At 39.5% G+C, this 13,861-nt stretch overlaps 1 protein-coding gene across 1 annotated transcript in view; it reads right to left on the reverse strand.

The window, feature by feature from the left end:
• The window catches only part of Thsd7b (thrombospondin type 1 domain containing 7B), a 571,555-nt gene extending 568,575 nt beyond the window's left edge, over positions 1–2,980 (reverse strand). The window contains exon 1 of the mRNA XM_029563816.1: positions 2,127–2,980. Within this exon, the coding sequence (XP_029419676.1) occupies positions 2,127–2,980 (854 nt within the window). The remainder of the gene's footprint in view (positions 1–2,126) is intronic.
• Between the last annotated feature and the right edge of the window lie 10,881 nt (positions 2,981–13,861).

Consider the following 13,861-nt stretch of genomic DNA (forward strand, 5'->3'; position numbering starts at 1 on the left):
TACAAGAAACTAAAATCTCGGGGCTGGAGAGATGGCTCAGAGGTTAAGAACACTGAATATTCTTGCGGAAGACCTGGGTTTGAATCCCAGCACCCATATGGCAGATAATAACTGTCCATAACTCCAGTTCCAGGGGATCTGGTGCCCTCTGCTGACCTCTGTGGGCATTGCATGACACAGGTGCACTTACACACATGCAGGCAATACACACATACACATAAAATAAAAATAATAAATAAAATATTTTTAAAAAGAAAAAAACATGAACCAAAAGCTATTCCTAACTCTCAGCTGGAAGCCACAGACCAGGGTACCAATGTGGTCAGATTTTGGCAAAAATTCTGCAACTCATGATCGAAAGATAGCAAGGAAGCAAATTCTAATGTATACATACTAATCCCATTCATGAGAGCTCCACCTGGATGCCCCAATAACCTCCGAAGCCTCACTTCATTTTATATTTGAATTTCAATATATGATTTAACAAGATATTCAATATTCAGTCCATAACTCAGCCATGGTTAAGAGAGTATCACCTAATGTGAGATGTCACATCACTAGGCAGAACTGTGTTAGACTGATGAGAGGGTATCTGAGAACTCTCTGCTTCTACTCAGCCTCTCTATACACTAAAACTAATCTAAAACAAAGCCTATTTTTATTTCTTTTTGAGGGGAAAGGGTTCATTTTATCTTACATCTCCTGGGTCACAGTTCATCACAGAGAAACACCAAGGTAGGAACTCAGGGCAGGAACCTGGAGCACAGACCTGGAGGACAGCTGCTTATTGACTTGCTCCTTTGGCCTATATTCACCTGGTTTCTTATACAATGCACTGGGGATGGCACTGCCCACAGTGAGCTGGGTCCTCCCACATCACTCAACAATCAATAAAATGCCCCTATTTTTAATAAAAAGGAAGCTGGTAAAGACAAACTAATACGTTATTAATAAAATAGGGTTTGTATGCAATACTGACTGAAGATATACATATGGGATATTTGAAAAATAATGTTTTCACAGAATCTCATGTATGTGTTCAAATAAATTGCACTAATCACTTGCTTAATCTTTGGAGCTTTACAGAGATACGTAATAAAATAGTAGAAATTACTCCTCAGTGTACTTGCCGGTTGTATATGGTATGAATCAGAATGAAGCTTCAAAGCTAAAATATACTCATCTGTAAAGTCACATGGAGAAAACACTATCATTACGTTACTTTGTTTCTAAACAGGTCATCTTTTGTGATCTCAGGAAAACAGACACTAAGGATTATGATTAAAGCCAGAGATGATCGTTATGGTATTTGGTGATTTAAACATTATTGAAAGACATCTAACTGTGTGTGGTACGGGAAGGGTGAACATACCAACATTCCCATTCAAGACAGCATGGTAGAAAATTAAATTCACTTTCAAAATATTTCTGTAAGCTTACATTATGATATCTTAGAATACAATTTACAAGAATGCAATTATATGATTTTGAGATATAAACTGTTGCTGTTAAGAGTTCATTCCTTGTACAGGTAGGTAATTCTAATTATCACTCATGAAAATTTCCATTTTTAATCAAGAAATACAAAAAACTGAAACAGACTTGGATTATAAACAGACTTGATACTATAACTAATATAAAACCACATACAACTTTACATCTACTATGATAGTTACAAAAGTCCTCTATATTAGTTGATGTTGGGATAAAATGTAGAAATAAAAGATTTAGCTTTTGTAACATGGCAAGTGTGGGCAGGGGCAAGATGGTTGAATGTGTAAAGCAGTTGCTGCCAGGCCTGAGAGCCTGAGATAGATCCTTGGGATCCACACGGCTGGAAGGAGAGAACTGACTCCTGAGAATTTTCTGACCTCCACAGGCATGAGTATGTGAGCACCCACTCTAACACACACAGATCGATAAAAGTAATTTTTTAAAAAGTATTTAAGACACGGGCTGCCTTACCTATGAGCTGTCTAAAATTTCTAATTGAAATTTAAAATTTATTAAATGAAACTTCTAAGAGCCCAAATTACAAGCTTGATTACTATTTCCTCTTCGCAGAAAAAATCACAAAAAGTAAAATACTTCAGGTGAAGGAAAAGCAAGCACAGAAGACATCCTACCTTAAAAGGGCGTTTCTTCCATCGCTTCTTGTGCACCACACCTGCCTGGTTTGAAAACCTATCTCCACATCTCTTGGTTGGGAATGGTGATGCGCTTTGTAGCTTTGATGTCTAAGGGTCACTTGCTCATTTGAATCAGAGCTAAAATCCTGAAGTGTTCTTTCACTGAGGTTGATTTCTTTAAGGTGAGGGAGTCTACATTTGCTCCATGGTCCCACTTTAAGGCTGAATGAATATTCCTCTTTCCCAAGAGGACAGGAAACCGGAGCCTCGCAGGCCCTTGACTCTGTAAGATTAGGACACTGGAGACCTCCATAGAGAGGGGGCGCGATGGCCACGCGAGTTCTGTACTGCAACGTCTTCCCACATCCTTTGCTACACTTGGACCACGGGGAGAACTCAGATACAACACAATCCCGGGGACACGGGATGAGGCAGGCCTGCTCTGTCGGGGGCTGTGGGGCAAAGTTTTCGCAGATCTCACTGGCCACCATGGTTCTGTTGAACTTCTGCAAACAGCGCACAGTCCGGTGCTGCAGGCCGTGCTGGGCGGTCATGCACTCTGCACCTCGAGGCCTGGCCTCTCCCTGGACCTCAGGAACCAGCAGGCAGCGGTGCCAGTCGGAAACTTCCCACTGGAACAGGTCGCTGTGCCAGTCACAGACTCGAAAACAGCTTCTTTCCTTCGGAGGTCGACTGCTCTCATCACAGTCAGACAAGGGACTGGTCCACCCTTCCATGTGAAAGCACCATACCGCTCGACTCTGGGTTCCTCCCGTCCCGCAGTCACCTCCACACCTTCCCCAGGGACCTGAGACAGAAAAACAAGGCTGTCCATGACTCTGAGATGGCATTCTGCAGCTCTCATGGAAAGAGGTCTGTCTGCATATTTCACAACACAACCGTTACAAAATCACAAATCTGATGTGAAATGGAGACAATATCACTTACAGATGAAGACTGTGGGCTCTGTCTGTTTGGGCTTAAGGAAATATCTCTTGCCACCTCTGATCAGCAATGTAAACCAGTAAGAATTAACTCTTATTTCCTTACCTACATAAGGTGGAAGATAGTAAAAGCACTGATTTGAAGAGGCATTCTGAGGACACTGAAACAATGTGCTGGGGAGGAGACAAAACCACCTTTGAATGAAGGGTACCATCCCTGATGAGTTGTCCCTAAGCCTGTGTATCTAACTCAATATTAATAACCTCTAGTTAGGAAGCTTCTCATCTGAAAGAAAAGCCCTAAAGGCAGGACTTTCATGAAGTAGAAGTCTTCAACCTAGTCCTTCAGGTCATACTTTAGGAAAATCAGAAGAGAATCTGTTTTTAAAAACTTGAAGCATAGACATAAGGAAGTAGGTAAGAAGCTCTAACCCCACCTAAGGACACGGTGCCAACAGATGGCTGCGGGAGGGGCAGAGAAAGCATGAGACTCTTGGTAGGTTAACCAAGCTCCAGTGGATGGATCTGTGCTGAAGGACATTTGGGGACACGAAGTAGACTCTATAGGCCTTAAAATATATAAAATAGACTCATTAAATTGAGTAGGAGGCAAAAAGGGGAGGTGGGAATGGGGCATCTAAATACCATCAAAAAAGAACCTTGAAATATTCTAAATACAGTTTATTTAATAAATAATGATCCTGGGTTAGTTTTGCTTGCAGTGAATTGTAGGAAGGAAAAAAAATGATACAGCAACAAAACTAAGGTATTAAGGCTTGAGAAATGGCTCAGCAGTTATGAGTACTGTCTGCTCTTTCAGAGGACCTGGGTTTGTTTCCCAGCACCCACAGGACAGCTAAGGACAATCAGAAACTCCAGTTCAGGTGATTCAACTCTTCTGGCCTCTGAAGGCATTGGGCACATGTGGTGCACTTACATACTTTCAGGCAAAACATTCATACACATAAAATAAAAGTAAATTTAAAAAAATTTAAGTAAGGTAGTAGAAGATGATTGAATTGCCTACAGAAATTCTGTAGCCAGAAATAAACTCTTTTCTGTGAGTTCGTTGTTTTTGTTTGAAACTGGTCCATTGTGCCCAACTGGTTTTGATGTCTGATAGGTACAAATTCAGTGTAATATTTCCAATGTTAGCTTATAATACACCAGATAGTCACATTACTTTCAGTGGGAAAGAGTCCAAGCAACAGACAGAAAAAAGAACTGCCTGTTGGTCTATTACAGTTTTTGCATCTCATCTACTGATCTATCAGTTGGTGTTAGCAAGAAGATTGTGTGCATGTGTGTGTGTGTGTGTGTGTGTGTGTGTGCAATGTGTGTGCAGATGTATATGTGGAGGCCAGAGGATAGCCCTGGCTGTTGTTTCTCAAGTGCAGACCACATCTGTGGGGAGGAGGAGGGGTTCCCTCACAGCTCTGGAGCTCAACAAGCAGCCTAGTGTGTCTGGCAAGTGAGCCTAGGGATCTGCAGGTGTCTGCTTCCCCAGTGCTAGGATTTCAAGCACATGCCACGAGGCTAAATTTTAAGTTTAGGTTCTCATGCATGGAGGATAGGCACTTACTGAGTCTTCTCCTTGTCCCTGATCTACATGTTTCACCAGGACAGAAGACAACCAAATTTTGTGTTGATGGAAAAAACCACTTTCCTCTTTTCACTTCTCTAAAATTTGAAACCTGAATCTGAAAATGTTCAATAAGGTGAAGCGTATAACCTACAGTCAGTTCCAAGACTCTAAAGGCCAAAAAGGCACTTTGCATCCTAAGAAGCATATTAACACCAGCTGAGAAAGAAGACATATTTTCCCTTTCCCTAAGTCTGACTGGCCACCCAAAAGTACTTCATGGGATAGATTTACACACCAATCAATTATTTTAGGAACAGTAGGAATGCACATATGGCATGAACTGAGGGGCTGACATCACCTGTACTCCCATGCTGTGATGGAGCTTCACATTTTAGTAGGAAAACAATCTAGTTCTAATGGTCATCACAATCCCAGTTCCTCTTCAAATCCATATTCTGACCATATCAACCTGGCATTCATGCCAACACTGCATCAAGCTACAGTGCCAACTCTTCCTAATTTGTAAGAGAGATCCTCATGGAAAACATCCTCACTTTCTTCCCCAATTAAGGATTTTTCTTGCTGAAGCAAAAGGGTAGGTTTCATTTCAGTAAGCCAGCTCTTACTCAGCTCTTACTCTGCAATATCCCCTTGAGTCTGCCTACTCCCATCTTGTTGCCCCAGCATCAGCTGGAATGACCATGGTAAAATGACCACACAGGAAAAGTGATGCTCTCAAAACTAACTGACTTAATGAATTGCTTTTAATCCTGCAAATTGAGATACTTGTTAGTTGAATGTTACCTGTAGGCTCTGTAACATAGGTGCTGTAAATCAGTTTCAGTTTAACTATTCTATCCATTTTTTATTGTGTTAGAGATTTCATATTTAAAAAGATCCATTCAATAAAGGAATATTTCAAAAACAAAATAATGGTGAACTTTAAATATAAAATCAATTTTAAGCAATATGAAAAATATTGAATATAATAAACGACAACATTTTGTAAAATACCATGAGATTTAAAATAGTGCTGTGAGTGCCACTTTATTTGTTTAAGAATTAAATACATAGAATACTCCACTCAAGATTTTTAGTGTGAATTAAAGAGATAAAAAAGTTAATCTCTTTCTAGTCAATCTTGAAAAAATTTCTTTCAATTAGAACATCCTAGTAAATACTCCTGTTCTTCTCTCTAAAGAATTTGACATTTTATTATCATTATATTACTTTCACATTAGAAATTCTTTAGTTACTTTCAAACAGTTAAGTAGCTCATTTTTTTATATTTGAAATCATTATATCTTAAATCTTATAAGTGGCTATTGCTGGGTTAGTTTCACATCCTCCATCTATATGAAATGTTACCTAACAGCACTGTCTTCTTAGATCAAAGAAAGACAAAATGTAGGTATTAAGAAATTAACTCACTACACTTACATATCTGTTTCAATTCCTAGTGCTGATTTGCTCATTAATATTCCTTTGATATGAGTAGAAGCAGTAATGAAAGTGGTAGGTATGGAGAGTCCTCCTTGGCTGTGAAGTGTGAACATTTGTAAACATTGGACAGTTGGTTTAGGAAGGCAGAGGTCAATCAAGAAAAGCTCCTTGTGTTAAAGTAAATTTTGAAGACAGCAGGAAAACAAGTAAATAAACAAATTCAAAGGGAATTGTGCATGCTTAGGATAAATGAAAACAAATTGCACACAAAACACAGGAGATGGAGATGAGCCCTGGAGCAACTGACCTGTAGTTATTTGCATTTCTTGGATATGGAAGAAAATTTACTACATGATTTAGTCAGCTTTATTTAGCAATTAACTTTCAGTACATACATGAGTGGATATCACACAGCTCTTATGGGTTTTGCTGTTAAAATAAACATGTATGCTCAAATAAAGTGTACCTGAAGTTTGAGAAACATTACAGCCTTTGTCTTAGTTCAGAAACAGAAGAAAAGCTTAAAAGATGAGCAGCAACAGGAAGAAAGAAAAATACCAAGCTTTATCACATGCAAAAATCGTAATTATATTACATATCTAAATAAACATGTAAAAAACAATGTAAGACATTCCTTTTTAAAACATCAGTTTTAAATTTTTTGTTTTAATTAGAAAAGAGCTTTCAAGTAATAAAAAATTAAAAGATACAAAGTTTAGTTATTAAGACAATATTTATCTAAACTAATATTTCTGCTACACTGCATTCTAGAAAAATAGTTCAGGGATAAACAACAGGAGCCATGGTTTTGAGCAGTTAGCATGTTTATTTGGGTCAGTTTTAGTAAGGCAGTGGTCAGCCTGACCCTTCCTTTTCTGAGTCAGAAACAGTTACTACTGAACAAACTGCTAGACATTTCTTTTAAAACACATTTTTAATTTATTCCTTGAGAATTTCATACATGTATACAATGTATTTTGACCAAATCTATACACCACTCCCACCTTCCAACTCCTCTGAGACTCTCACACATACCTTGTCCCACCTCATGTCCTTCTGTATAACTTACTGAGTATAATAAGTGCTGTCTATATGCTCATGAGTGTGGGATCATCCCTTGGAGCTTGGGCAACCTACCAGTGGCCACACCCTGGAGAGAATAACTCTCCTACTTCCTGATGCCATCAACTGCCACTAGATCCTTGACTAGGGGTGGGGTTTCATGAGCTCCTCTCCCATTTGTACTGGAATGGTGGTTGACTTCATCTTCTACAGGTATTGTGCAGGAAACTACCGATGCTGTGAGATCAGGAGGGTAATAGGCCTGTGTTGTCCTGAAGATGCTGTTCCGTGGCAGTCCTCTCCAACCTCTGGCTCTTACAATCCCTCTTCTCCCTCTTCTACAGTGGTCCCTCAGCATTAAGGGGAGGCAGTGTGATACAGAGTTGGCATTTAGGGCTGAGCCCTCCACTGTCACTTGTTCTCTGCACTTTGACCAACTGCTAGGCATTTTAAAATCATTTCAGTTTTAATCAACAAGTTGAAATTCTGGTTCCAGGACAGTTCTTTGAATATGGAAGAGGGTTAACCTGATAAACTCTCAGGTCACTTTCAAATTTTTGATGTTTTGCCTGTGCTTTGGCTGGTGCTACAGTTATATGTGTGCTATAATGTAATATTCTTCTACAGGTAGAAAAGGGCTGGCAGATTTTATTCTCTTAATTAAGTTACTCTTAATTGGATTAGTTTAGATGAATGAATAACCCAATCTAAATTACTATTTTTGAGACAGATTGCTGTAGGCCTGAATTCACGTGTGGCATCTGCTAAAATCTCTGTTACACTGGAACAAAAAAACGGGACTCTAGAGGTCAAAGAAAATAAACACCATCCCCACAGCTTTGCCCGGTACTTGCCGCTGAGTGAAGCAGCAGCCCTGATTTAATACCATTCATGTAGTTGGAAGAGATGTTTATTTTATTATTCATTTTTCCTAGCCACAGCTTTTATTATCCTGGCATTGTTTTATTTTTAACTTGGGCAATGGGGTTGAGGACTGACATAAACGATAATGTAGAGCTTTACCATCTTAAGTAAATTATTTGGGGATAATTACTCCACCAGAGCACTCATAAACCTCAAAATCATAAAATCTGACATAAAACATTGACTTACTTGTAAGAGTCCTCATCTCCAAGAAGTAGCTGGAAATTTATGTAAGAGCATTCACATCTCAAAAAACATCTACACAGGCTAAGAAATAATTAAGGTAAGACCTCTCCTATGTAGCAGACAAATCCCTAAATACATCTTACCTAAGAAAGGAGGTAGAGTACATTCATTTGTTTAAAAGGTATGTAGTTTCTACTATATAACAGGTAGTACGTGGACTCTGGAAATCTAAAAATTAAGAAGACATTAACTGTCTCCCACAAAATCTGGCACTAAACACAAGGGTGATTTGTTCATGAAGAGGCCACACAATTACCCCTACAGCCCTATATACATTTATTTATATAAAATACTAATCTGCTTGGATTTTCCAAGTTTATTAGATTGGGATCAGGAAACCCAATGTGAGGAAGGTGTCTTGGAGGATGTACACATGGAAACATGAAGATGTGATTGTTTCCAAGTCCAGAAATCTAAACTGTCCTGACAGTCAAGAAATCCCCTCTCAGAGGAGGCACAGGGCCACCCAGTACTCCAAAAACTCTCAAAGAGGACAAAGAGTGGGTAAAGTAGCCTGTCGCAAACCCTGATGACTCAAGTTCAACCTCTGGGACCTATGCAGTGGAAGGACAATACCAACTCCCTCAAGGTATACTCTGACCTCCACGGATGTACTGGTGCACCGCCACACACAATATGCAATGAAAATAAATAAAAATATAACTTTAAAAATTTCTGAAAGAAAACCTTCTTATTAACATAGATCCAATACTGAGAATTGCATCAAAGAGAGATAAAAATAAAATGTACAAAAATATAAGCACATACCTATATTTTTAGGTGAAAAGGAATCAAAGCTCAAATAAGGTTTATTAAAAACATCAGGTTGCAAGGCCAGATACACACCTTGATCTCAGCACTTGAAAGTCAGAGGCAGGCAGATCTCTGTGAGATGGAGGCCAGCTTGGTCTACATAGCGAGTTCCAGTCAGCTGGGGCTACAGGGAGACCTTGTCTCCAAAAACAAACCAATAAACAACAAAGTACCAAGTTGCTCTTTTTAAACAATCGAGTAAATCCTTCATTCACACTAAAATCATCATCTTCCAAATGCACAATCACATCCTGAGCGACATGCAGGCTGAAGAATTTTGATACATTTCCCTGGAAATAAATAAATAAACAAAATAACTTAGCAGCAAAAATTAGGAGATAGCAAGTACAACTTCATTTGTACTGGGTTAGAGAGGTACTTCCCTTTGAAGGCAGTTCTTGAATCCATGACGGAATGTTTATACCTCACTGGGGTAAGCATCACCATTGCCTCTAACATCCCCAGCTCTTTCTGTATGACTGTGTTGTTTGACACTAATAGCACACTGTAAACCCTCTTCATCTTTATGGACAGATGCCTCTGACTTAAAATCAAAGTGCCTCTGTTATTTATCATTTTTTGATTACAAATTATCAGTTGCCAGCAAATACAATATCCTTTAAAATAGCTGGGCAGAAAAAGCAGCTAGAAATATATCTGAGTGACTCATCAGAAGGAGCAAATAGTTCTGCTTAAGTCTTAGTTTCTAAAATTTCTTAAGTCTAAAAGAGATTCTCCTTGAACATTATGTGCCTTGTGGCATCCTGACACAAGTCTTCTAAGATCACTAAAACCCATTCCAATAACTCCCTAGAATGCAAGGAGGGAAAGGGAATGGTACAGACTGCAGGTTTCTTGGAGGAAATAAAATCCTATACAAATCCAATGACTTACCTAAGGTTGTATAAATCCATTTGTAGCAGAGATGCGGCTGACAATTCTGTTTCCACATACCCAATCCAGTAATCTTTATAGTATTTCACACTGGATTCTATTGTTAGTTTTAAGACTACAGGGGAAGAATGAGCACCCCATAAATGATTGTATCAGGGAGGGAAGGGAAGAAAAACAGAATAAACAAGTTAGAAGCTAAATTAACCTCAGGGGACATAGGTGATGAGTTGCCTAGGAATGCTAAAGGTTGTTTGTCCTATTAGGCTCCTACCTGGAGCAAATAGCAGCTTCTAGGGCCCTTTACACATTATCATGGGGAAGGCAAGCCTTTTTGCCTTGCATGCAATGAAAAGGCTGAGCTACATGCATTTAGGATCAGGGGTTTAGCACAAGAAGAAACCCTCAGGCAGCAAGCAGAATTTATGACTCCTAATAGAACTATAGCAACAGCAGTAACAAGATCCTGCTTTTTGAACACCTACTGTCTTCCCAGTACCACACACACCTGACTGACAGTGTTCTGCTTTGCCAGTTGAGAAGATCAGTATTTGTGATCAAAGGGTGCTGTAGGTAAAAAGCTGGAACCCTTTCCAGCTCAATCTTCTAAAACTTTCCCACAAAAATTGTAGTTCAAGCTGGGCGTGGTGGCGCAAACCTTTAATCCCAGCATTTGGGAGGCAGAGGCAGGCAGATCTTTTTGAGTTCAAGGCCAGCCTGGTCTAAATAGTGAGTTCCAGGACAGCTGGGGCTACAGGGAGACCCTGTCTCAAAAAGACCAAAAAAAAAAAAATTGTAGTTCAACTATTTTTAGCACTGACATATTTTGAACAAACAAACTTGCAAAGCCCATTAGGCAAAGTATATTTAGAAGGGGTACTGTCTGCTCGCAAAAGGCAGTTAGCATGAAGGGCCAAGAGCCCCAGACCCTCTTGTCCTTCCCAAAGCTCTTTGCCCCTTCTCTCCCAGCTCAGTGGCTTGGTTCAGGAAATAGCCTTAGAACTTACGGGGCTCTGATACCTGTCAAAAGATATTTATGGGGTGTTCTCATCTCATAAATATTGCTCCACTCAACTTTGGCTTTACTTACAGGAAATGCTTCAGCTAAGCCCTGCAGGTTCCCTGGAGAGGGGGAAGGAAATTATTCACTCAGTTGCTTGTATCAGTTAAGTGGAAAAGACAATGTCCAGTAAGCCAGACAACAGAGTTGAACCCTGCACAATGCCCTTCTGCAGAACTTTCTACCCTAACTCACTGACTTTACAGGGATTGGCGAAACTTCAGGAAGGTAAAAATTCTGTTTGCTTCATGCTAAGCAGATAGCAAAGTATGCTATGCATACATAAGAAGCAGAAGGTTTTAAGATGCATTTCTGCTTAAAAATGAGAATAAGGTTTTATTTATACAGTGGGGGATTAATAAATGTAAGGCTGGTAGAAGAGGCTTTGATCTACGCTGTATCTCAGAGGCTCACAAGCAGCTATCTTGGGTAGGTATACAGCTTCTAAAAATGTATTATGAGCGAGACAATATCTGAACACTTCATTTACCATTAAGCAGCTCAAGAAATAATTTTGCCTTGGATGAAATTTGCACAAAAGCATATTGAATATAATAACTTTCTTAGTAGCATCAAGAAAACTAGCATGGTTGTGGTTACACAAGCCTGTCTGCTTCTGAAAGCTTCACCCTTTCCAACAGCAGCTGTTTCTAATGTGCACGGGGACAGGAACATAACACTGGCCACATTTGTAGGACAGGACTTGTAGTTCATCTCATATTTTTTTAATTTTTATTTTTTATTATTCCAAAGAGAGGCAATTTTTAACATGTTTTTCCAGAAATAGCTTGAAGCAGGTTACATAAAAATATCTATGCAATGAAGTTTAAGGGTTGGTAAATGGGATAAGACATCAAAGACGAAGGATTTGCCAACGTGGGGTCAACTTTGCTGGAATAAGGAAGGCTTCCGTTAGCTCTGCTCTTTTTTTTTTTTTTTTTTAAATCTTAATGAGTTTATTGGGCTTCCTAACAGAGCATAGGGTGGGGGTTTATCTACTGAAGAGTGGGCACCCGCTCCATTTACATCTGTACTGGAAAGTCCACACTCAAATATAGACCCCGTGACTTCCTGACAGCCTCACAAAATGGCCAGAGAGGTGCCTCATGGCTTCTCAGTTTACATATCCTTAGCCCCTCCCCCACATGCAGCTAAGGGCAACTGATTAGGAGGGAGGAGTAACTGACTCCCCCATTGACTCCTTGATGAGTGTGGGAAGGAGGTGTGACTATAGCTTGCCTACATAGTGGTCTGAGGACACTTCCAGTTAATTCTCTTACATTTGGCTCTTCCATTCTTTCTGCCAACCTCTTTGACAAAAGTCCCTGAGCCTTGGAGGGGGTGATAGGTGTGGGATGATCTTCCTCCCATTGTGGCAAAGCACTGAACTTTTTGGTCTCTGCATCATCTGTTTTCCATGGGCTGTTGGCCCATTTCAGTGGGATTCCATCTATGATAGGTGGAGGCTGTATCCAGGTGCTCTTAGAAGGTCTGCTGAGGTCTCAGGCTGTACACCTGGCTAGATCAGGCACTCTTAGGCTGTCTAGTTCACCTCATTTTTAAAGGGATAATGATTTCTCATTGTAAACAGCAATTTAAGACTATTTGAGGCGCTCCTCATTTTGTTGGGAAAATAATTTCCAAGCTAATATACTTGAAAACAGTATCTGAGAAACAGTAGTATTACTGCAAGGTAATGATGTTACATTTTTTATGTAAACAAGTAAACCTACTTATTTGCCTTATGGAGTCTAATGAACATGCTGAAGAACTACAAAAAGATTTACAAAGATGAAATTCACTCTATCATTCCCCAGGCTTAACTTCTACATGTCCTTCCAGCCTGTTCCACTCTTCTTCTCCACCATCACCATCGTAGTTATGGAATTCGCTCTCCTGTACACAGATGAAAGGATCAGTGTCCTATTTGGACTTATAGAATCTACTGTTGCATCTCACTTCACCACTCTCATGGACTCTTTAACTCTATTGCAGTAATACACCCCCCCCAATCATTTAAATATATAGTACTTTGGGTGAGGAGTATCCTTCAGATGTCATCTCCATGATAAAAGCTATCAAAGGCTTCCTATTTATCCAGAATAAAAGGCAAGAGTCTTACTCTGACAGGCATATGACTATCTTATCAGGACTCATCTGTTCTCTTAGTGTCCTGGCCATCCAGGCCACTCACTCTTAATCCATCATCTTGTTGCATCTGGGCTCCTCCAGTGTGTCAGCCTCCCTCTCCTACCTGGTCAACCACATGTCTTAAACCAAATCTTGCATATTGCACTGTAGACTCATTAAGGTGAATTTGTACTCACCCTTTGGATCATAAGTCATTTCCTCAGGAAACACTTCCTTATCTTCTGATAGCATTTTATTCTCCCATTAAAACATTCACCATTTTTAGAATTGAAAATCTATTAATAATCCTTTAATTTATTGTTTACCACTAGAATCACTCACTCAACTTAAACACTCGGGAGAAACACAACCTTCCCAGCACTACTCTTCCACTTGGTGAAGAGCTAGTCAGAGTTATATATTATTGAAGATTCAAGAAATAGCAGTGTGGAAGGCAGAAAAATGCCCAAATATAGTTAGGATAAATGCCACTACTAGAAACTTACCACACCAATAGATCATTACTTTTGCCAAAATGAGAGAAAACTTGAAGAAAAAGAAGGCTTTCCTCTGTTTCTCCTTACCTTACACATAGGAAGAAGCTCCCAATCATGGTCCCAAATTGAAATTTTAA

This window comes from Nannospalax galili, unplaced genomic scaffold (assembly GCF_000622305.1).
Source record: "Nannospalax galili isolate Female #2095 unplaced genomic scaffold, S.galili_v1.0 scaffold135, whole genome shotgun sequence".
Lineage (NCBI taxonomy): Eukaryota > Metazoa > Chordata > Mammalia > Rodentia > Spalacidae > Nannospalax > Nannospalax galili.